Genomic DNA, 25,670 nt, shown 5'->3' on the forward strand with positions numbered 1-25,670 from the left:
TTTCCACATAAATTCTGATTCATTCAGCATACATAATGAATGGTGCACACATAATGAACTATTTTTCCTGTAATAGCTATTTGCTTTTGTTCAGCATGTAGTCCCAGGATTCATTTGCTACACATTATTCATATTCTTCTCTGAAGACAAAATTATGAATTTCATCATGGGTTTTTCCATGCACCTCATGGGTTTTCCAGGCTACTATAGCCTCTGTCAGATTAACAAACATTCATTAGTTTATTTTGAAAACATTGCTGTGAGGGGAGGCAGCAATATGCTTCTATTTTTCACATGGAAAACTGAGGCAGATGAAACTTAATGTGGCTGATGTTCTCTTCAAAGCCTTTTCTAAAAGGTCCTACTCTCACAGAAGTTAGCAGCACCCTCTACTGTCTCTGCTTGACTCTAGGTGCTCATGGTATCCTTCTCTGCTGGCAAACGAGCAAGGAGGATTTATCATCCTGGAGGTGTGTGTGGCTTTGAAAGATGCCACCCACTGATACACACTGACCATTCTCTGGCAGTCACACCAAAGCACAGCCTCTTCTGTCCTGTTTCTTGTTCTTAATTTCTGTCCTGCTTCCTTCTTCCACAGTCACAGTCTTCAAAAGTCCTTCATTCCTAAGGGTGTCCTTTCAGTTTCAGTCTCTCTGCTTAGCAAGCCCTAGTTCCAGTCATTTACTCCTGAGCTCTGTGGTCCAAACTGCCCATTAACCCCCATCTTGTACTTCCTCACTCTTCAAATTAATATAATCTGGGTGAACATGCCCTCACTTTTTAGCCCCCCACTTTTACTTCCCTGATCATGCTGCCTGAACTTCGACTGCCTTCCTTGCTCCTTCATCTTCTTCTCCCATCCTCTTTCAGGGTTGTTTTGTTCGATTCCCATTTAACCTAATCCCCATCTTGCAAGTCTTTCCTATTCCTCTGCCCTTGACCAGTCACCACCTCTGTTAGCACCTCCGGGGCCAGTTTTCTTGCCTGACTCCCTCATCTGTGTGTCCCAAGTTCCAGCATCGTCTTTGAAGGTTTGTTTCTCTTCTCTTCTCCTTTCTGCATTTTGACAGGTGTAGTTTTGAGAGGTGTGTTCTGCTTTCTCTCTATGCCAAGGAAGGGCAGCTCTCGGCTGGCGGGATCCACAGGCACAGAGCATCGTCTGTAGGGGGAGCACAGCGCAGCCACCGAGGAGCTTCAGGAAATTCAGCTGCTGACATCCAAGACCGTTCTACGAAGCTTGGTTTTTTCCAAGATTTATGGTTATCTGAAAACAGCTATATTTCCATAGCATTGGTGTGCTCATGACACAAAAGAAATCCATTAATCTACTCAAGGTTTAATCCCCAGGTAAGACTAATACAAATTTTATAAAAAGGTCACCAGAATGTTCAGCATTGATGAAACTTACATGATGAAGCTTAAAGAAGTATGGCTACAATGTTCAAATATGGCAAAGAAAAAGAACAAATACTAGACTTTTTCCTATACACAGAGGGAGTTCAAAAGAATTCTGAGGGGCTATACCTTAAACTGTACATCTGACTGAGCTGTGCTATTAGACACATGTAAAAGAATAAGAGCAAATAATGCAAGATGCCTTTGTAACAGCTCACAACTGGCATTATAATGTTGCATCGACTTTGAATCAAATCTTATCAGGAGTTTTCATCTAAAAAAAAATTCCAAAGTGCATACATTTATTATCTCTTATTTAACATTTGTAAGATTTTAAATTGCTTTAATTCATTAAGAGATTATAACACCTGCAAAAACAACTAAAAGAAACACAGAAAAAAATCCAAAAATAGATGAACTGTCACAATATTATTAATTGCTTACTCCAATTTCTAGATTTGTAGCTCCTGTATATACCTCCACAGAATGTATAACCCAGTTTGCTGAATACAAAACATCTCAATATTAATCCTCTCATCTTAGAAAACAAGAAAAATATTTTGTTATCGATATAAATTTTCCATTACTGCTTATGTTTTTACTGCAGAAGTGCTTGCAATTCCAACTAAGTGTATTGCAGAATTTGTCACAGTTGGATGTATAATGTTATGATTTCAGTGGCTGTCTTTACAGTTACTACAGCTAAAAGACCAAGGGTACTTTCAGAATGTGAAAATCTAGTATATTTATAGCTTACTATATGTAATACATTGCAATTTATCACAAGACTTTGTTGAATATCAGGGATGCCAATCACCTTAAGAACATCACCCTCTTCAACAAAGATACTCTAAAATAAATTGCAAGTACTTATAATACAAATGTACCCATGTACACACTCAGGGATCCATGTATGGCATGCACATTTGTACACTTATCTCAAAGATTAATGCCTCAACCTTTGCTTCCTGGTTTTCTGTTCCCATTAAAACAAGCTTTTTGATGCATAAGTGCCACCTGTAGGAAATACTGGAGTGTGCTCAAGAGCAGCCCTGTGCCAACTGAGGCACTGAGTTGTCTCTCTGCCATTCCCAATATAGGCACCTCCTTTGGAAATTCAGCCATGTATTGAGGAAGCAACGGCCCTGGGTGATGGCAGCTTGCTTGATGAATGTTAGTTGGAAAAGGCACATTGACTGGAAAGTTGTTGTTTTCCAGTGAAGTCTAAACAGAAAGGAGTTGAAATGAAAAATACTACATTTTTCCACTTGCTTGTCTGTGTGACGTTAATCCATAGGAATCAAGCAGTCCTTCACTACTGTATATTGATCCAAATAGAATTTGTCATGATTAACATGGACTACTTCACTACAATTCCTTAGGGTACACAGATATGAAAGATTGCATAATTTATCTATTTTTAATTATATCTACAGTTAATTACAATGAATATATGCGAAAGAGTGTTTTAACAAAAAAAGAAAAACAACAACCAGTGTAATCTCCACTAAACATAGTTCAGTTTTTTGTGGCAGTGAGTAAAGCATGAATGGATGGAAATGCATGCATCTTAGTATCAACATTAAAAGAAAAAAGAAAATAATTTCTAATGTAGCTATAAAAATAATACTGATAAAAATAATAACTGAGAATTTTCAATGTCTTATTATTTTTTAAAAAAATATTACAAGAAAAATAAAGAGCTTACAAAATTTAATATTTTTAAATGTTAGAGTCTGCCTAGGTTAAAAAAGTGAAGTATTTAATCCCAATTTGTAAAAAATAACAGAACAAACTGGTCTGACTCACATCAGCTTTAACAGTTATGCTCCAAAAATACTCTCACGACAAGGAAATAATTTCATTAATTCAACTGTACCCATCACTGATACAGTATCCCCATTCCTTGGTGCATTTACTAGGTAACATAAATTCCATACCCAAAGCACATTTTGGATCCAAAAATGAGAACTTATTTTTAATAATTCGATGTGAAATGACAACATAGAAATTATCCGGTATATGAGAACGAATTATATGCCAGTCTACGAAAAAATATTAGTTCATTGTTTGACAGCCAGTGAGTCTGTTTAGTTTTTGTCAGTCACAGTTGTGTACAAACGACATGTCTCTTCTCCCCCAGTCAGCCGTCAGCGCCGCTTCCAGCACGTACACTTGTTTTGGCTGTCCCTCGTCACTACCTGACATTTATCTGCTTGCTTCAACACAGACAACCTCTAACACCCGCACCTGCTACTCTGAAACCAAACTTCATCTGCGTGCCGGGGAGCGGACGGACGGACGGGCGGACGGACGGACTGACCGGCGCCGTGCCCCGGGCACTGCGGGCCCCCGCGGCAGGCGCGGCTGGGCGCTGCTGTCCGCGGTGCTGATCCGCCTCCCTCTCGCTTCCCCCGCGCCCCATCTTGCGAGCCCCAGCCTCGGCCCGCTCGCCGCCCCACGGCTCTCACGAGGGACCGGCAACAAGTCTGGCCGCTTGCCCACGCCAGCCGGCACATCCGCCCGTCTATCTGAAGCACGGGAATTGCCCTGTAATACAAACCGCGGGCAACAAAACCCCACCAGGGCCGCTACCCCATCCCTAGATCCGGACTCTCCGCAGCTCGGGCTCTGGCGCTCGTTGCCGCCTCTCCCAGAACAAGCCCCAGCGTCCATTCCTGGCAGGGGCAGGGTTGTGCATCAGGCTTGCCCGGGGTAATCGCGCCGCAACGCCAGGCACGGTTTAGGGAGCGGCGGTTTTCCCTCCCTTCCCTCCAGCAAGGTGCAACCTTCTCTTCTTTTGTTCTCAATGGCAGGAGGGTGGCGGCAGCGGCGGGAAGGGTGGGGAACACTTGCACCTACAAATTCATGGGGGATAACAAAGGACCATACGACGCGCGGATTAATTTGCATTAGGATCCATGAGGGCAGCAGCATTTTACGTCTGCAGGGATTAGCCGCGCCGAGCCCGGGCTTACCGTCCCTATCGCAGAGCTGAATCGCCTCCAGGCTGAGGTTCTTGATCACCTCCTCGCAGGGGCTCGTGGGGCTGCCCATGGTGTGCGCCAGGCGCGGAGCCTCCATCGCGCCCCTCGCCGCTGCCTGCAGTGCTTGGCCGGGGGCTGGGGCTGGCCGGCTCCGGTGCAGAGCCGCGCGGCAGCGCTTCCCGGCGCCGCCCGGCTCGGCTGCGAGCGCTCGGCGGAGGAGGCGGGCGAGGAGCGGATTTGTCGCCGCAGCGAGCCGGGGAGGGGGCAGCGGCGAGGCGGGCGCCCGGCGCGCCCCGGGATCCGCGTTTAAAGGGGCCGCGGCCGCCGCCTCGGAACCGTCCCTTCCCCCTCCGCTCCTTATGTAACTGCGGTCGCATCTCCGCGGGAAGCTCCCGGGGAGCCCGACCTTTCCGAGTCAGGCCCTGCAAGCGGACGGTGCGGGTTCCAGCCGGTCTGCCTCCAGCACAGCTGCCCACCTCCGCGGCGTGGTTTGTTTCGAGGTTACTCCATAACCCGACAGAGTCGTCCGAGGCAGAAGCATCCCCAAGTCACCGTCAGCCACTTCCCCTACGCTAAGCACACAGCCCACCATGACCGCTGGGTGCAATCACACCCACCTGCGAGGGCTCCGCCGTCCACTCTGATCCTTCGATTATGAAAGAAATATTAGCCGGTTTTAGATTGATAAGCCTAGAAAAGCTGGCAGAAGGTTATTGATTCCAAAAGAGGGTGTGGGAATGAGCCATTTCTGGCTATCTGTCCTGCACACTCCCCACCTGCTCTTTTTGTGGGAAGGAGAAATAATCCACATGGTAGAGGTGCCATTCCTATCAAGCCTTTTTGAAAAGTGCTTATTTATCAGTTCCCATCTTCAGGAACAAGAACAAGACCAGAAAAGGAGAAAAAATAAAGAGTAGTACAATAATAAATTACACTTGTGTAGCACTGCACCATCATCAAGTGTGACAGCTCAGCTCCCTCCCCACCACAGGCCTGCAGGCTGGACAAAGGAGCAGCCTCTGGGCCTTAGGGGCTGCACGAGTGCACTGCTTTCTCCAGATCTCACACTGACTTTGGGATCAAGTTCACCATGCTGGAATGGGATCCCCGGTTTCCAGACAAAGTGGTTTAAGTCCATTTCCTACCACACGTTCAAACAAGCATTCCTGGCACTTGTCTGCAGTTTCACCAAACCAAAATTGGCCCCATTTAGCCATTGATCATGAGACATCAACAACCGTTGCATTTAGACACAGCAGTTCATTGCATGTAGGCTCCCACCAAGACTGAGGCTGTGATATTTCTGGGTCACCATTGCATGACAGCAAGTTCAGAGAGTCCCTAAGAAATCTCTAATATCTTTCTGCAGTCCATGGACCACCCAGTGTCTTCCAAGTCCTCACTGATCTGGCACAGTAGCAAGCGCCATGCACAGTTGTATGTCTGTCATTCCACTAACACTGAACTTTGGGATCCTTCCATTCTATATGATGGTTTCCAGGGACACTAATCTCTAAAAATCCAGGGGAGAAGGAGCAATGCTGAGCACCCTTCTTGGGACTGTCTACTCTTTACACACACATGCCTCACACATACTCTTTCTTGTTCATTTTTTTCTTTTTTGTGCTCTTTATTTCTCTGGTGTTTTTAATCGTGATGGAAAATGTGTGCAGAGGGGTCAGGCAGAGAAGAAATGGAATGAGTGGGAAGGGAACCTAACGGAAGAGAAAATGAAAAGGAAGTAACAGGACAGAGAGTGTGAGTCAGTGGGGAGGTGGGAAGGGAGAGGAATATATGAATGAATGCACAGACAGAATGAGGACAAATATAGAATCAGAAAGGGAAGAAATTAAAGTGGGTGAGACTGCATTCATCGGGTTTTAATTTTGTCTCTGACAAGCATTAATTCCCTGGACTGAAGCAAAACCTTTCTCCTTGATATTGCAACTGTTCTTAGCACACAGGCATCTCCTACGTAAGGCTGGAAAATTTCTTTCTCTGAAGATGGTGTATTTAGTCCTTCAGCCTTATGTTCCACATTCATTCCCTTCCACAATGTGGCAGACACTTCAGCACCTCACACAATCTTATTACTTCTCTGCTATAACATTATGTAAAGTCCATTTGAAACAGACACTGTTCTTGAATACTGAGAGAATTCCCAATTTATTCTCTCTGCCTCTATTTTATACACCTTTTTCTCCTCTACTTCTTATTCTATGCAACTGAATTCAGGTTTTTAAGAATGGATGGATTTTGCATAGCTCTTTGGAAGCAGACAGCTTTTGGGGTGTTCCCATTCCTCAAAGGCCTCTCATTTCTCAGCTACCTTGTAGCAATAATCCATGTCTAAGATATATCTATTTCTTTCCCCACACCTTTAAATTATTTTTTTAAAAGAAAAGACTGATTAACTCTCTAAATACCAGCCAACTTCATTATAAGTGTAGAGCAGAGAAACCTTTTCCATAGCTCTGCTTTTCTAAAGCTAGACCTGCCTGAGAAAGTATTTTGCAGAGTCACACTTCAGATTGTGTGCTTCCTTTAGCCTATCACTACTCCCATCACCTGGGCAAGGGATCAACAATTTTTAAAGCTCAAATTACTCCCAGATGTTATTCCATGCAATCACTTGGCAATGAATTTAGTCCTAGGTATTTCACTCTCAGAGCACTCAATGCTCTCATGGCATTTTTTCTCACCTGAGAGAACTATACTCTGCTTGTCTTAACAAGGAATATCCTTGTCTGAGGCACAAGTTATGTTTGTGATAAAGGATGACAGAGTCTCAACATATAATCAGAAAGTTTATTCTGTGACAGATTATCCCTGACAGTGTTTAGCAAAAAATGTCACATATCACAAATATGGGTCAACATTATGTAATGGAAAGTCTGCCAATGGCAGCACAATGTTAGAGACAGCAGAGTGTCATGTGTTTAGAACTGCAAAAGCCTGCAAAAAATTTACTGCAACAATAACCTCTCAGACTTTCAACATTTAGATAAACAGAATCTTGCCAACTTCTGTAGTTCAACAACAACGTCTCTGTTATTACAGGAACCTCACACAAGGAAAGAGAAGTAGCATTTTCTAGTGTGAGCACACAGGAGGAAATGTAAGCTGTGACACACAGCTCTTGCCTGGCAAGGTTCAATAATCTCAGCTCTCCTGCCTCAGCCTGGCATTCACAGTCACCCAGGTAGGTCAGCAAGATCTTGCTGCAGAGCTCCCACTCTACAGCAGAAAGGCAGAGAGGCTGCCAGCAAGCTGGAGAGCTGTGTGGCTTCTTTCCTAAAAGGCACAACCTCATTCATGCCATAAAGCAAGGGGAAAAGGGATTCCTGTGTACTCCTTTTCTCCCCACGATTACAAAGTTTAGCCCCACCTGTGTTGCACCCTGTTTTGGGAAAACTGCTGTGCATTAGCAGCAGAGCACAGCACAGAACTGGGCAACCCCATTCTCACTATTTGAAAACTCCTTTGTAATTCATTGTAGCAGATTTTTATCTGCAAAATATTATAAAAGAAAAAAGAATATAAAGAACCCTCTTTCTCAGACCTCAGCAAGACTCAGAGTTACAGCTCTGCCTTCCCACTTGGGAATAAAAATCGACTTGTGCTATTGCTCAGTGGACTGTGCAAGAAGAAGGCAAAAAGACTACAGACATGGTTTTCAGGAAAAAAAAAAAGAAAACAAACCCAGGAAGGAATTAAAGACAGCATTTTGGGATTTTTTTCCCTCCTATTAATATGTCACTTTTGAGGAGAAAAGCAAAATATTAAAGGACAGATAAAAAGAAGGATGAAAATCAGTATTGAGGGTCAGTCCTCAAAGATGCACTGACTAAATTTAGCAACTAATCCCTGAAGTTTCATGGAAATAAATTCTTTGTAATTTTGCATTCATTCTCTCTTTTCAATGGACATGCCAGTTATTTCAAGTGTGCAAAGGCACACACTTGAAAAAGATTGTTTGCAAAATATTATTGAAATGCCATAGAACTGAAGTAAAATCCACAGACTGGTGACAGAAATACAGAAAACTTACCCCAAACTTAAAACCTTAAGTTGGTATGCCTAAGTGATAGGTATAACTCTCTAGAGTTAGTGTGCAGTGTGACACTGAAGCCTTTGCTGAGACAGACATTGATGTATGACAATTTAGGTACTAGGTACAGTATCTAAGCAGGAACCTCTTTGTTTTTTCTCAGATAACAAGGCAAGAGCCTCCTCAAGTCCTCAAACAATGAGAATGATGGCAGAGTTCCCCCTTTTATACTCTAGGGAAGTCCAAGGCAGAGCAGCAGTGTTTATTCTTGGCTCTAGAGTGAGTCTCTGTCCCTCTTTCTGCAAGGTTAACACCCATGGCCAGGCACCCCAACACTAAGTCCATCAGTGAGGCTCCAGCTCTCCTGGAAATGTCTCTGCCTGCTGTTTTCTGCTTTGGTGTTGTTTGAGATGCTGGGAAGCTCCACAGCTTCTGGGAACTCTCCAGTGAGGTGCATGCAGTAGCTCATACATCTCAAAATGTCTCTCCTTCCCTGCTCAGAGGGCTTCATTTCAGCAATTGCATTCACTTTATGCATTCAGGCTTCTCCTGCAAGGTCACAAACCATACTTTAAAACATCAAAGATGCAGTACTGAGGCAAACCTGTGATTTCTGGCGCCAGGGAACCTACTCACAAATTTGGAAAAATGACTTCAGTGTAGGCAAAACTAGTCTACAACTAAAAAGACAGTCAGTCAGTGAAAAAGACAGCCAAGACAACCACATAAGATAGACAGGGGTAGCCAAAGTTTGAGTCTGCCAAGTCTCCCAATACAGGAATTAGAGGATGTCAATTGCAGGTAATAGCAATAGCTTCAGAACAAATGAAAGGAGATGGTACTTTCTGCAATGGATGTTACAGTTGTAAGACTAAAGGACAGCTAGAAATTTATTCAAGGGAAGGCTGGAAAAGTTCATACAAAAGGAATTGTTTAGATTCCTAAAACCACAAGTGACTATGCTGAGAGTGACTGAGCCCTAAGCTGAAAACCAAGAGTCCAGGGAAGAGTTACTGAAAAATGTTATGCCCTTCATCTTCTGTAAATATCCATTTTCATTTACTGCTAAAGGAGCTGTACTAACCTGGGTAAGTCCTTGGTCTGATCCAAGACAATCAAGAAATGCCCTGCTATCCAACCCTTCATTCCTTACCACCCACCACTGCCACACCATCCTCATTCATAAGGAAAACTTCAGAGTATGGAGCCCTCTGATGGTACTGGCTGGGTGTGCAAATTTCAACCTAATCTAAGCAACATAAACAATTTAAAAGGAATATTCCTCTCAGACCAAGAAAGATTTCAAGAAAATTATAATTTTATTAATGTTATTGATGGTGCTGCTTTCTAAATTTCAGCTTTATGATTAGCTTTATACAGTCTAAATAAGCCTCTAAGAAAGAAAAAATCTTTCATATGCAAAAAAAAATAATTTAAAAAAAAAATTTTCTCCAATGGGCACAAAATACTGTTTAATGCTTGGCATTGTCACTTATTAATTTCATTTTAAGTTTAGCCTCCATCTATGAGATCCAGAGTAACCTTAGAGAACAATCTGAACCTCTCTCCTTTGTGCTGTTAATCAGTCTTCCAATTTTTGTAACCACTTTCACATTTAATTAGTGCCTTATCCTCCAGATATTGGACCATATCTTGACCTTTAAAGGATACTTTTGTCTGCTTATCCTTGACAATGCTGACTGCTATTCATACTTAGTTTCTGTCTACAGTTCAGTGGCCAGTTTTGATACCTTTAAGTGAATTTTAGCCCCAGCTGACTTGTTTCAGCAATTTCCTTAAGATAGTATGTGGCACAGTATCAAATGCCTTTGTAAAAATTTCAATGCTGTTCTGTCCTCTGCCAATCTTCTGGCTTCATCCTAAAAGATGTGGGGGGGATAAACATTATAATTAGCCTGGTTAGGTGTACTGCAGTACACCTGTGTCCTATCAGGGTCTCAATACACTGTTCACCTCCACATAAATGTTTCCCCTTTCAGGTTCTCTCTTTTTTAGTATTTGTTTCAATTTGGAGCCATGCTATAGAACAATAGTTTCCATAGGTACTCTTAATTCAGTTTTTAAAGTCTTCTGACATGCTGACACTTTATTATTCTCCTGATACTTCCTCAATTCTCTGTGGAGTTTTTTAGTAACTAGCTGTTCCATCAGTCCTTTAAATATCTGAAGGGACATCTCAGATGCATTTGTTCAAGTGATGATATTTCATTATGTACTTCTTAGTTGCTTTTTCCCAGCAGCTCATAATTACATCAATGATTTCTTAAGCAAGCCATTATTTAATCTGCTTCCCAATAAACTTCATGGCAACAGTCCATTATTCTTAGGGAGAATAAGAACTGGTCTCAAAATTTATCTCCTTATTACAAATTAATTACAATTAATATTTCATTGTGTTATTGTGCCTTCAAGACAGTCTTATAAGACAGTGTTTTCATATTATTTTTAAGCTCTTGGCAGCTGTTTCAGTGTATCCTCATGCTGTCCCCCTTTCTCTCCTATATGTTAAACTTAGAATATAAAACCCCTTTTTGGTGAACCTCCAGTTTTCTGTTTCTAGCAAAGTTCATATTTTAGTTTCACCCATTTTAGTAGACTGCAGTGACCCATTATCTCTTTGGTGTTTCCCATTTTCATTGGAACAAGACACTATTCTGCTGGCTTTTCATTACAGTATCCTCTCATGTTCCCCCTACTGCCCATCCTCTTTCCACAAAGCCTTTTCTGAAACTCTCTCAACCGATCCTGTGACGGAAATTTTCCTCATAATACTACAACCTTTCACTGGATAACCAAAACTTTTCAGCCAAGAAGGATATACAGTTCATTAATAAAGTTAATGAAGAAAGTCTAAGTGATTAGTTCCTCAGTGTCATCTACTGATCTCATTTTCTTATAACTATAGAGCTATAAGCATTTTGCATAAGCACAGATGGGATCTAGGCTGATGTCACTGCTTTTGTACCATCACAATCTGTTATGACTGAGATGATGTGGCAACACAGGAAAGATACCATTGCCTCATCCCCCACTGCTACCATGAACACAGTCAATTAACTGCTAAGGAAACACCAGGAAGATTGTGTTAAATCAGTGAGAGTAGGAACATCAAGACATTCCTTAGCTCAGAGACTAGACGAGTAGTGAGATCAATCTTAAATTTCTCTCATTTGACTTATTACTACAAGCTCTTATATTGCTTTTCAGATCTATGATTATTTATATATATGTTTTGCATTGACCCAGGCTGGATGCCACTTGCTCACCAAAGCTACTTTGTCTCAGCTGGACATGGGATAGAAAATGCACAGAAAAGCTTGTGGATTGGTATAAGGGCAGGAAGAGATCACTCAGCAGTAACTGTCATGGGCAAAATAAAATTGACTTAGAGAAGCTAATTGAATTTACTACCAATCAAAATCACAGTAAGACAATGAGAAGTAAAACAAATCTGAAAAACACCTTCCCCCACCCCACCCTCTTTTTTTGGGCTGTATCTCCTCCCCAAATAGTGGTGCAGAGAGATAGGGAATGGGGGTTATGGGCAGTTTATCAGAGATTGTTTCTGCTGCTGCTCAGGGAGAAGAGTCCTTCCCCTATTCCAGCCTGGGGTCCTATCACAGGAGACTGTCCTTCACAGACTTCTCCAGCATGAGTCCTTCCCAAGGGCTACAGCTCTCCATGAACTGCTCCAGAGTGGGCCCCTTCCCATGTGGTGCCCCCAGGAACAGCCCAGCATGGGTCCTCCATGGGGTCACAATGCCAACAAACCTGCTCCAGCGTGGGCTCCTCTCTCCGCAGGTCTGCAAGTTCCTCCCAGGAACCTGCTCCAGCGTGGGCTTGCCACGGATTCACAGTGCTCTTTAGGGCATCCCACTGCTCTGGCACAGATCTCCTTTGTTGGCTGCAGCTGGGTCTCCTCTCCCTCATGGATATTCATGGGCTGCTGGGGGTCAGTGTGCTCTGCCATGGTCTGCACCACGGGCTGCACGGGAATCCACTCTGGCACCTGGAGCACCTGCTGCCCCTCCTTCTGCACTGACCTTGGTGTCTGCACAGTGTTTCTCTCACATATTCTCAGTCCTCCCTTTCCTGGCTGTAATTACTTTTGCACAATACCTTTTTTTTTTTCTTCTTAAATATGTTATCACAGAGGCATTACTGCAATTTCTGATTGGCTTGGCCTTGGCCAGTTGTGGGTCTGTCCTGGAGTCAGCTGACTTTGGCTCTATTGTACATGGGGGAAACTTCCAGCAGCTGCTCTCTTAAGCTGCCCCTTTAGACATCCCTGGCCCCTCTCTGCTACCAGAACCTTGCTGCAAAGACCCGAAGCAGTATGTGACTCACAATTTAAATGTCACAAAATTTCACAAGAAACAGTTTCACATTAAAAACAGCAATGAAGAGCTGAACTTTCCATGGGTTTGCTCTCTAGGAATGCATGTCCATTTAACAACACCTTACAAGCATTTTAATTAAACCATGTTCTGCTCTGAGTTATGTCCCACTGTTACTTGTGTTCTGAATACATATCAGTCCTACAGTATGTTATTTATTGGTAGCAATCCTTACAGATTTCCAGTTGTACATACGCAGTGCCCTGGAGTGTTTAAAGCCAGTGTAGGAGTTGTGGCATTCTGTAAGCCTTGAAAATCCTAGAACTGACTCAAAATCTCTTAGTGTGACTGATTCACTGCTCCTGCTTCTTAAACCAGGCTGCACAGGAAGGTAATTGCAAAGGCCATCTTTAGCCTAAGGAGTTTATTTGCCTTAGGATCTTTCTGCAGCAAGTGGAGAGTAGAAAAATCCTCAAGTGTATCTCAAAGGGAGTTCATTGTAGGTACTCAGAGTTGCTCCAGAGGAAATGCTTCCTCTTGATTCTACAGGAAGCAGTGTGAGAAAAACCTTCTGAGACCAAATTTAGTCTTTGTGAATGCCCCTTGAATTGTTCCAATGTGTGTTTGCAAGAGCCATCTTTGATAACCTGCACTATATTCTGGAGTGAGAAATGAGAACAGCTAACAAATTTGGCAAAACTCCCCAGGGCTAACACAAGCTCCTCAGCTCCTTGTCCAAGGTTCAGAGGGCTTAATCTCCTCATGCTGATAGGGACAGGGCTGCCTGCAAAGCAGAACAAGTGTTCATTTATCCAGGCACAGCAGTTGCCTGATGACAGAGGTCAGACAGTGGCTCCTCTGTGACAGAACATGGGTCTGTGTTCAGACTTATCCGATCACTGCTTATCTGAGACCTGCTGAACTCACATCAAATGCACATCATTCTCTCATTTCCTCTATTTCTTCCATATTACTTGCTAACCTGATATCTTTCATTAGTTTTTAAAACCAAATTTACTAGGCTTATTTATCTAATTTTTCTTTTTAATATCAGTATTTTTTTCTTGATTCCCTCAGTTCTTATTTTATCTGTTTTCAGTCTAACCTCATCTACTCCCATCTGTCTGAAAGCCAGCTTCTGATTAATCCATGTACACATAAATTCAATTTAGCCATCAACTGCACATTTTTGGGGTTGATCACATGACATCCACCTGGTTATTTCTGGGATTAGAAGGGAAAATGAGGTAGAAAGTAGCAAAAAAAAAAAGCTTTCTGTGTTGAAGCAGTTGATTCTAATCAATGAAATTAAACTTTACTTGGTTTGTGTGGCAAAGTATTGATTGCCACAGGGAGAAGCTGCTGAAATTTCCCCCAGGCCTGATGAAGCCCAGCCAGCTCCAAGGTGGACCCACCACTGGCCAAGGCCAAGCCCATCCACATTGGTGGTACCACATCCGGATAACAGATATAAGAAGAGGGAAAAGACACTGTGCAAGGGCAATCAGAAGAGAGAAATGAGAACATGTGAGAGAAACAACCCAGCAGACACCAAGGTCAGTGGAAAAGAAGGAGGAGGAGGTGCTCCAAGCTCTGGAGCTGAGGCTCCCCTGCAGCCTGTGGGAAGGACTCATGTTGGATATGTTTGAGGGGGACTGTCTTCCGTGTGATGAACCCCATGCTGAAGTAGGGGAAGAGTGTGAGCAGTCCTCCATTGAAAAGGAAGGGGTAGCAGAGAAAATGTGTGATGAACCAAAGAAACTCCAAATCCCCATTCCCCTGTGCCACTGGTTGGGGAGGAGGTAGAGAAAATCAGGAGTGGGGAAGAAGTGAGAGGTGGGAGGAAGGTGTTTGAAGATTTAGTTTTTATTTCCCATTATCCTGCTCTGATTTGATTGGTAATATATTAAGCTAATTTCCCCTAGCATTTTCCCCATGACAGTAATTGCTGAGTTATCTCTTCCTGCCTTGATTTTGACCCACAAGCCTTTCATTACATTTTCTTTCCCTTACCCAGCTGAGAAGGGCAGTGATAGAGAAGCTTTGGTGGGTACCTGGTATCCAGCCTGGGTCAACTCACCACATAAATTTTCTGATCTCTTGTCCTTAGCAAGCTACTTACATAGCTGCCAGTTGAGAAGAAAGTTGTCTGTGTGGATTTTATCAATTTTATAACATATTGCCTGTCATGCTGTGGAAGTATTAATTTGTACACATAAGTGACAGTAAAGTTTTCCAATACCATATTGAGCACATTAACAGAAGTAAGGGTATGAGGTGGAGCTATACAGTTTTGTATAAATCCCAATCTAGATTAGTGCTACTATTTTGTCTGGACAATGGCTAGACTACTGCAATTTAATTCTTGCATTTTTAAAAGTCATTACATTTAAAAACATATTTTAATGTCATAGCTCCATCAAATTAATTTAGAGATTGCACCAGCTTAATTCTACACCCCCCTACAGTGATATAACTACAGTTCACAAAAACTAAGGACAACCTTCCCCCTTAATTTCTGTATACCACCAAACTGCTCCTGCCAGGAATGAATCAGACCTGGTATTAAGGCAGTAATGAATCCTGTGTTTTTGGAGGAGAGCCAAATATTCACATATGTTAAAATCTCTAGAAATTTATTACTACATATATGCTTGCATTCATAAAATTTATCAAGCAAAGCTATTGAGTAAAGGAAGACATGACATAGAGTGAGCCAAAGGAGATTTAAAATAGAAATATTTTATCACTAACCAATGACTATTTTCATTTGTCTAATAGTGCAACAGAAACAAGTGCCAAATCCTCCATTCTCTGCAGACAGTTTGAGGCCTGAGCTTCATTACCAGTTTTTTATTGTTCTTTCTTGAAGTTGAGTAATATATCACTATAAACTAGGTGAAACAAATGAGGTATAAATTAAGTTAAATTCAAGGATTAATGAGATTAGCAGCTATCAGATCCATAGGCTATCTATAGACTGACCACTAAGTCTTATGCCCTCAGAAGTTAATTACACAGCTATCACAACACTGAAAATGCACAACTGGTCTTTACCTGAATTGAAAACAAACCTTCCCGCTCCTAAAACAGGAGTAGTGATGTCTGACAAAAATGTGGCAGCAAATAATTCAGAGACAAAAGACAGAAAAGTATTCCACAATAGCTTCAGGGCTTCCTCCCATGCTTAGGAGGCATGAGGGATGCTCAGTGACAAATAAGACAAAAATTGTGAAGCCCAGCTGTCAAGAAGAGGTTGGTCCCCCAGTCCTCTCACCAGAAAGTTCAAAATTTACTTTATAATTAACACTTGTAGAAAATTATTTAAAAATGTGCATGATGGCTAAGGTGGGGAGACCCAAGCTCTCTGTGTCTTGGTTCTGTCTTGGTGCAGTGCTTCTGCAGTGGAAGTGGTGCCATGCAGCCCTTTTGGGAGCAGTTGCTGTCAGCAAGTATTATGAGCTTGCAGTCAGTCTGGACAAAGATGCTCATTCCCAAAGTGCAGCTGTTTGGCTGCAAATACCAGGAGTTACCAGGAGTGTCAATAAAGAAACAGGAACAAGCAGTGGGGTTAGACTACAGTCATTTTGGGGGTTTGAGCATTCATTAAAATGACTGCCTGACAGCACTGTCTAAATGGAAATATTATGCAAATGGTGAATTCATCCTCAAGTAAAACCTCCTTCCTGTATCTTGCTGGCAAAAACACTTTATCAACAAATATATCCAGACTGAAATAGATCATGCAACTAGCTTTAGAGAGAATATGTAAGTCTTATCCCTATTTTCTCATTTTGGATTTCTCCACCCTCTCGAGGGGTGATGGTCTGAACTCTGTATATTGTCAAACTCCCTCTGACCTCATCTCAAAACACAGCTGAGTAGAGCAGCCAGCTGCCTTTGCTTGAGCCAGCTGTTCCCAAACCGAGGTTGCAATCCCACATGCAGCTGCAAGGCAGGCACTGAGGGCAGGGTCAGTTCTCCAGCCTATTATGTGGTGCTTCCACAGACTGTGGGAGCAAAAGCTTTGCTATTACAATGATCATGGGCATCTTTCACTGCTTTAAAGTTGTTTTTCCCTCTTCCTCCCCCTCAACTACTGATGGAGTCTTATTACTGCTTGATCCAGCTGAACCCTAAGGCAAAGTTTTCAGCACTGGGCACACTCCTGCAGAGAGAGTTTTGTATGAATTATAAAGTCAGGACATTCAAATACTACATCAATTCACTTCCCACAGGCTGTCTTCAGGAATGCTTATTCATCTTGAAATGATGGTACTCTGAGAAGTCACTTAAGCTCTTAAGCTTTCCTGATCTCATGTCACAACTTCAAGAACAATCAAAAAAAGGAAAGCCTAGAAAAGCATAAAAATAAAACCCATAGTCAGAAAAATTTGTTGCTGCAACTTCTGCTAAATGAAGAGATCACTCCCTGCACAGATACATCATAACATGTTCTACTGTATAGCTCATAACAAATTTTGGTTCAGTCATTTTTGTCACCAAAAGATTATTTTGCTGTGGTGTCCTCTTTGTTTTGGGACACAGACAAACATAAAAGCTCCTCTGCACACACTGTTCTAGAGACTGTAAAGGAGAAGCAAAGGGATGCTCTTCCCACTTCATTGGGGAAGGGCTGGTGGCTATTTCTGACAATCAGATTCTCATTCTGGCAGAGACATCTTAAAAAATCATTTTTTGTTCTCATTACATGTAGTAGCAGTATTGGTAGCCTTTAAAAAACACTCTTGTGTTTCAAAGTTACATTACCACCCAAACACTGGCTGTGCACTTCCACAAAGGCTGAGCAACACATTTCTTACAGCCTTAAATCATGTCTTCCAGGACTGCTGGAGATCAGAGGAGCTGGCATGGGGAGCAACTAAGTACAAGTCACTTGCAATGTTCTACCTGCTAACTAACGAGCAGACAAGCCCTGGCAGGCTGGCTGGAGCTGCAGGCACACAGCATTTGCTGTAGCTCATTTCAGAAATGCAGCACTGCTTTCCTCTCTCGTGCCCTCTGCCACATGCCAGCAAGCAAACAGGAGCACGGGAGCAGCTGACCACTTCTGATGCCAAGGACTGTGTGCACGCTGTAACAGTCTGTGCTCGCCAGCACTTCTCAAAGAAAAGGGGAAGCCAGTGTTCCTCTCAAGCCTTGGGTGAGGGCAGGGAAGGGTGGGGGAAGGAACTCCCCCCTGATCTCTTTATGCTGTCGTGGGAGCTAAGTAGAGGAAGCCAGGTTTAGTAAAGTGTGTGAATGTGGGTCCATGGCCCCTTCCACACAGCACAGCAATTGAGGGAATGCTGTCAGGGCCATGGCACTAGCTCTCTGTGCAGAGTTCACACAGTCTGGGAAAGCTGCAAGGTGGCAGCACGGGAACCCCTCTGCGTCCTAATGCTGTTCCTCCCCTTCCTAGGGCATAGCACAGTGCCTGGGACAGATAGAGAAGTAAATGCAGGGCAGAGGTGCTCCCACAGAGTTACAGAAAATGCTGAGGTGGAAGGGACCCACAAGCATCATCAAGTCCAGCTCCTGGCTCTGCACAGGACTATCCCCACTCTTAAAGCCACTTTGCCCTTCTCTTCCCCAAAATGCTTGCTTCTACTCACTGTCTTAACTTACCAGTGTTTCTTGGGGAGAAGAAAAATAATGGAAAAAGCACAATGGGCAAATAAAACTTGCCATTTCCAGACACCAGCCAGGACATGGTAGTGATGCTCCTCTCCTGTCCCTGCTCAGGGACATATAGAGAAACTATAATTCTGAGGAGTCTGGAGACATCTTCGTGCCATGTGCATCCTGTCTGAGTGTCCCCTCCCCATGCTGCCTTAGCACTGGGTCTGCAGGTTCACTGAGCAGCAAGAAGCTGGTAGAGGGAATGGACTCCACACATTTTCATTGTTCAGAGGCAGTTTATCAATTGTTTGAGGACCTGTCCGGGTCAAGTTTGGTTCTATTTTCAGAGCTGTGTAATGACTGTTGATGACATCTGCCCATGACTGGCAGTACACATTGATGAGTACTGTAAATGACCAGCTTCCATATGTACAGCCACGTGTCTCTGTTCTGCTCCAGGCTGCTGATAAAGATCCACTGGTGGTAGCTGCTGTTTAATATGGTAAATGATTTTGGAGATTACAGCCTTCTCTTGTGTAATCTTCTTACATAAGAACTGAGAAAGAAAACATATGAAGTGCAGAATTGGAGCATCAAAACAGTGGATCTGGACCTCAACATCTTAAAAATCTGACTATTCCAAGCTAATAAAAAGCCAACAGAAATAAAGTTCACCCTCATATATACAAGAAATTTTAATAAGAGCTGCACCTCACCATAGAATCTTGTGTGCTAATCTACTACATGGTACTTAGCTGATCAGATGTTTAGTCAATAACATGTGAGGTAGCTAAGCAAGTCAATTTTGATCTAAGTAATAACTGAACAAAACAGTACAAAAAGTTTCAGAAAACTGGAGCTAAGAGACTCTGAATGGGTTGTTCCTAGAATAGGCTTAGGTCAGAGAAAAACACGTTGTTCTTCCTAACCAGCTATCTCATGGTGAAATACACATTTTGAGACTATTTGTATGCTGATTTATGATTTCAAGCCATGATATTCCATTTGGTCTCCTCATGTGCTACATCAGCAACTCCTGCTGTCTGTTGCTTGTAGCTCCTTTTGCTCATTCCTTATAACTTATGCTTGTAGTAAAGACAGAGGGACTGACTTAAAATGTTTAAAATCTTGGTGGTGGAGAGTGAGGAATGTAAAAAACAAAACAAGATAAAGAGAATAGAAAAAAAGTAAAAGTAGCAGAACGGGTGGAAAATGCTGAGAGGCTCTTTTGTCCTTTTCTATTGCTATCGATTACTGTGTGCTCTGTTCCCTTTATCTTTCTTTGCTGTATCCTGTGTCATACTGCAAGCTTTGAGAACACTGTGCTCAGATACAAGGGCAAAGAGCCAACACATGCGAGACCTGAAAATGCCAAAGAGATGAACAATGTTCACGGGTGGAGGTTGTTTGCAGTAATGTGAGAAATTTCATGCCTACAGAAAAAAGGTCATGATCAGTAGAGGATCTGCCCTGTCTTTACTTCTGAGCATAAGGTATAGAGCACTCACAGATTAACAGAACTCAGAAGAGATGGAAGATTTTAATTGCTCTTGGTTGAGAGTTGTTCCAGTTCATAAGAGAGCTCAGAAAATACTGGAGAAACAGCTCCACTAGCATTTGCTCAAACTTTTAAATGAATTCAGTTTAGCTCTGTCTTTCATATACATTCTAATGAACAAATATGCAGGTGATGAGACTCATAGACAGTGCAATCATTATGCAGATTATTCAGTGAAGGATTTGAAATAGTGCACTGGTAAAGACTGGATTCCTAAAAGAGGCAACAAATGAAATTTCACCTCTGCCTTGTTGATTCACTAGATATAAACAAAAGGCCTTATTCAGAGGGATTTTTTTGTCCTATTCTAAATGCTGTAATGCTGAAATTGTTCAATATTAAAATGTTTTTCCTGCTGGACCTGATGAGCTTCTCAAATGGAAAATACAGCCTAAACATGCATATTTTATCAAAAACTTTCATTTTTTCTTTCCTGTTTGTATTTTTCCCTTAAAATGCAAAATCTTACTTGACATACATTTCCTTGGCAATAAGATCAAGACTGAACTCCGAGAAAAAATTGCTAAAGCTCCTAACATTGACTTTACAATGACAAAACACCGACATAACAAATCCAAATACCATAGAAGCAGCCATCTTCTCTTATGCCCTGCAGAATGGCTCTGGTAGAATGTCAAAAAAGAAGTAAGGAAGAAAAAAAACCCAGACTAGGGGAAAATCTATAAGTTCTTGTTTCATGGTGGAAACAGAGTAATGAGGCATTGATAGTCTCTAGATCCAGTCAGTTAAGAAAATGAGAGTTTCCTGTGTTTATTACTGAATGAGAGCAGCCTTGTGATCACAGTGGCTGATGGCATGAGCCCCCCTGAGCTCTGTGCTGCACACAGCAGCACAGTGAGTCTTCTGCTTTGCTGGGCTGTGCCCACCAAGTGAATCTGTTCGTGTCTCTCACAGATGCTGCACTGGCATCCAAGTTCATCATTCTTTAGACAGACTCCTCAAGATAGCTCTGGAGAGCTGGTAGCTGACTCATAGTGTAACGTACTTAACTGGAATTTCTGAAAGAAGTGTTCTTTGTGAGGCAGACAATGATAGCAAAAACAAGACCAAAGCCAAAACTGCCAATGTTTTTAAACTATTTTGCTCTTATCACAGAGAAACACAGAGCCAGGGGAATTTCAAGAAGTTTTTTGCTCAAATCTATATTTTTGATTAATAATTTTCTATACATCATCTCTGCAATTTTCATAAGGTTCTTCCAGTTCTCCTCCTCCTTCCAGTTGCTGTGTTGTTTTCCTTCTAAGCAGCAAGTTGGCTGTCTGGTCTCTTCATTCACTGTGACATTAGGTACTTAAGCCTAAGGCACCAACATCTCTCAAAAGGTTGTGCAGGGTGGCAATGCTTTGATTCAGAAGATGAAATGCATCCAGGCACACAAGTCTGAGTTTCCCTTATTTCTTGACCTGTGCTGACAATGTGCACTCTTTTTTTCTTCCACTCCTAGGTGGGAGATATTCAGTAATCTGAACATTTCTCTTGGACACAAATGCAGCTTAGTTGCAAAAACCACTGAATGCATATGAACTGCAGACCTTATTTATAAGCTGCAGATCAGTGTCATTTGGTGGTCACCAGATAGATGAGCTTTCTTGTGCTCCTATGTACATGCCCCAGTATACACTATTATTTTAAAAGTCACTTATACTGCTTACTAGAATTCTGAAGGAAGATTTTTTTTCCTCCGGTTCTGCAAAGTTTTTGCTTTTCCTTTTGCATTGAAGTCATAGTTCCACTTCTCCTCTCAACCCCCTTTTGCCAAGTTGTCATTTTAATTCATTCACCTAATAACATAGCATACACAGTGTAATTATTCTTTATTTATATAAAATGCCTAAATATTTCCAAGTAATAGAGGGTAAGGCAAACTGTAAGGATGAATCTCTCATGAAGCCACCTAAGACAGAAATCATATTCTTTCTTCCCAGAGTGATGGCAGAAAGGAAGTTTACTGACTCCAACACAGGAGATGATACAGAGAGATTCAGCTCAAATACACTCAGTGGATAAGCAGAGAAGGATTTTCACAGGAAAACATTCTAAAAATAGATCTGGAATTTGATGGCACTGTACTTCAACAATATAATAATGATTATGATAACAACAACCACAACAACAACAACAACAACAGCAACAACAACAACAACAACTACTACTACTACTACTACTACTACTACTACTACTACTACTACTGCTGCTTTATACCTGTTATGGCACCATTTCAAGTAATTAAAAAATAATCTTCCCTGAAACTATAAGCCAATAATTTGGCAATTATCTGCAGGAACGTTTTTAGTGCAGCAAACCCAGAATAAATTCAAGAAATGAAGTTATAAGAGAATCTAAGCAGTAGAAGCTCTTCTGCTTTAAGAGATGTACATGTTGATGTCTAGCTCTAGACATTGCTTCTAAGCTAAAAAATATGTCCCTAAAATAACATGACACCAAAACACAGATTAGGTCAGAAGGGAATGCTGGCAAACACCATCACAACACAGAGATCCTCCAGGCTCCACTTAAGAGTAAATGGTTCCACGCAGCCATGAGTACCCAACAGGAACTTCTGAAAGAATTAATTGTGGCCTACTCAGGTTTCATCTCTCCAGTAAATGTCCTACTGAGAGTAATAAAATACTGGGTAACAGTGGATTACAATATCAGGAGTTCTGAAAACATTCAAAGAGTGACACTCCAGAAGAACCCCTCCTGACTCTATACCCAAATTCCAGGCAAGAATGGTACTGGTGGCATTTTGGAAAGATGCTGATACATGATTAAGACATATTTTTGTATTATGTATTTCTATTTCAAAATATTTGAAATGACCATTAAGTTCTGAAAAGAAATACATAAAAAGCTGAAGTCATTTTCCTCACATTTCCATTATTAGTAAACCACAGTATGATCTTTACATGCTTCTTATTCATCACAAGTGTAAGGAACATAAAATCCCTTAGGAATAGGAAAAAATTATTGTGCAATTACAGAAATGGTATGCGCCAAATTAGGTTGATTTGTTTGGTTTTGAAATGTGAGAAATACAACTCCATTAGAAAATTGTGCCAACATCCTTAGTAGTAAAACCACAAATTTAAGTTTTGAATACACCCTTGCAGCATATTTTGGAGGCAAGCAGGCAGAGACTATCTTAAATCTGAAATAAATACTTATAAAGATGAAAATTTATCTGAAATTATCATCTCCTCCAGTTCTGTGCACTCAAAACAGAAATGCAGTTCCCATGCTTTGTCATGGGCTGCAGCAGCACAGTCCATAAACAGAAGGGCAAAAAAGTTGTGTGCAGTTTAGGTACAAATGCTGATTATGGAAGTCACCTCATCATGTTGCAAAGAAGCCTCATGCCTGGAGGAGCCTTCTGTAAGTGTGTGTCTCTGTAGTGACCTAAACAATGGGTCCTCCAGCAGCCACTGAAGAAACCCGTCCCCTTGGGCAGGACCTGGGCAGCTGCAGGAGACCTGTCCACTGAAACTGAAAGAATAGTTGTCTGCTGTGTACAAGTGCTCATTTAAATTAAGGTTTAATCTCCTCAATCTCTACAGTAATCCTTGATTCTCTGTAATAATATTCACACAGAAGACTCCAGGGTATTTTCTGGCATCAAACAAGTCTTAGCTGCTGGGTTTGTTCTGGTTTTACAGACTTGTGCATATCCATTTTCTTTTATGTTCTGAGAAATATGCAAGGCAGAAAAAAAAAATCACTGTTTGAGCATTAATTGGATGATAATGGCAATTTATGGATTCGAAGGGGAGAAGAGGTGCTACTAGAGTGTGTAAAGTGGGCAGCTGGCACAGTAGCTTTTGCCAGCATTTGTGTCAGCGTGGGAGTACAGCAATATGGTAGCTGTTAACGTTGCACTCAATAAATATCTCCCCATATGTGAAGATGTGACTAGCCTTTTGGAGGAAGAAGCTGAGTATTCTCTGTATCTGTGTAATCCCCACAAATCTCAGCACGCCGTCATGTGCGCTTAAATATTGTACACGTAAAATTTTTGAAATTCAGCATACTAGGGAAGCACTGAAATAATAATGAAATAATTCACACATTGAATTGTCTGGAGAAAAAGAGTGTAATGCTCAACATGGCACACTTTTTCTCAGTTGATTCAAGCCTTAAGGAAAAATACACAGGCCTGCTGTTGTCCAATGCACGTGACAATTTTTGTTACTATGTGACTTGGATTCTGTATTATGCATTTGTGCATTCACAAAGGCATTTAAGTTATTTCCAGCTTTCTTTTGTTGATGTTAGAAGGAAGAACGTTAAAATTATTATTTTAGTAAAATGTTTCTGTTACACATGAATTTGTAACTATTGGAGTTACACAGCAAAAAAGATATGTTGATAAAAATGGCACTAGACATTTTTGGGGTATTTTTCTACAGCTATTTCTTGCCATGAGGCTTCCTCCTGTGGATTTTCTACAGCCCTTACACAACTATTAACTACATTCTTTTAACAGGGAAAAAAAACCATGGTGTTAGGGTTCTGTCCTCTAGTCATGTTCTGTTTTCATTTTGCTATGACATTTTTTTCTGTGAGGAGTGCATCCACCCTTTCTCCACCTCTTCAAAAACCTTCTTTCCCTGCCTCTGTCCTCTACTGCTACAACTCTTCTGAGTGTCATCCCTACATAACTACTAATTCTGAATAAATTCCACAGCCCCATTCCCTTAGAAGAAAGCCCTCTACAGTAAAAATTTATCATGACATCAACAACCAAAACATCATGATTCTGAAGAGTTAAACCCACTGAGATTTTCAAACATTTTTGTCTGTGCAATCTCAAAAACTTGATTTATAGATGCAAGCAAAACAGACAGAACTGAAGCAAACTCAAATATATACTCAAAATATATACTCAAAATATAAAACTATGTAGCAAACTGTCCAACCAAACCACTTGTAATATCAAGTGGCTATACAGGTAGAGAAAATTTTCCACTTGGTTTTAATGGTGCCTATTCACTCTCCAACCAGCCAACAAAATGAGGATTCAACCCACGGAACATCACCCATACATTTATTTTTACATTGGCATAAGCATAAACTGTCTTTTATGAAGGAATTTGGGAATGTAAGGTGGTGTAGGAAAAAAGACAGTATTAAATGACAGTGCTGTTTCAAATAAAATGACAAAATGCCTTACACTGAAGTGCATTGGGTACTATGATGGACACAAATGCTCTTGTATGGATAGGAAATTAAGTTTTATAGTTTCATATGCAAATATAAGAAGGGCCGTTTACACTTTCTTACTGAAAATCTAATGACTCACATTTCTTTATAAAACACTTTCAACAAGCCTCATTAATGATGCTATTTACATTCACAGTTACTGGCATAAGCACACAAAAAGAGAAGATACTTTCTCCCCCCTATGTCTCAAGCCTAAAAACTTGAAATTTATAAATGTAGAGAAATATCAAACAGCAACACTGCTTCATAGCAAAACCCAAGCATAAAATAGCACCTTCTTAATGGAAATGAAGATCCTGAAATGTTGCTCTGGAAAGTGAGACATCAGCAGGCTGATTTTAGCAGCAGGTGGCCAAGAAATACTAAGGCAGAGGTGGAATTTTTTTCCTGCCAGCATGGGGTCAGCCAATCAAAGAGAATTGAAGAGGTCATGGGGATGGGTCTGGATCTTCCTCAAG

General features: G+C 41.6%; 1 protein-coding gene across 5 annotated transcripts in view; it reads right to left on the minus strand.

The window, feature by feature from the left end:
* PHYHIPL (phytanoyl-CoA 2-hydroxylase interacting protein like) overlaps positions 1-25,670 on the minus strand; it is a 127,746-nt gene that overhangs the window by 26,282 nt on the left and 75,794 nt on the right. The window contains exon 1 of one of the 5 annotated variants that reach the window (XM_079312568.1): positions 12,498-12,539. The exons of 2 other annotated variants lie outside the window; for them this stretch is intronic. Coding sequence is in view for 2 of the 3 variants with exons in the window: in XM_079312564.1 (XP_079168690.1) it covers positions 12,226-12,424 (199 nt within the window). In the remaining variant the exon portion in view is untranslated. 2 more of the 5 variants (XM_079312564.1, XM_079312565.1) reach the window with 2 other exon arrangements.

This window comes from Erithacus rubecula, assembly GCF_903797595.1.
Source record: "Erithacus rubecula genome assembly, chromosome: 9".
NCBI classification, from domain to species: domain Eukaryota; kingdom Metazoa; phylum Chordata; class Aves; order Passeriformes; family Muscicapidae; genus Erithacus; species Erithacus rubecula.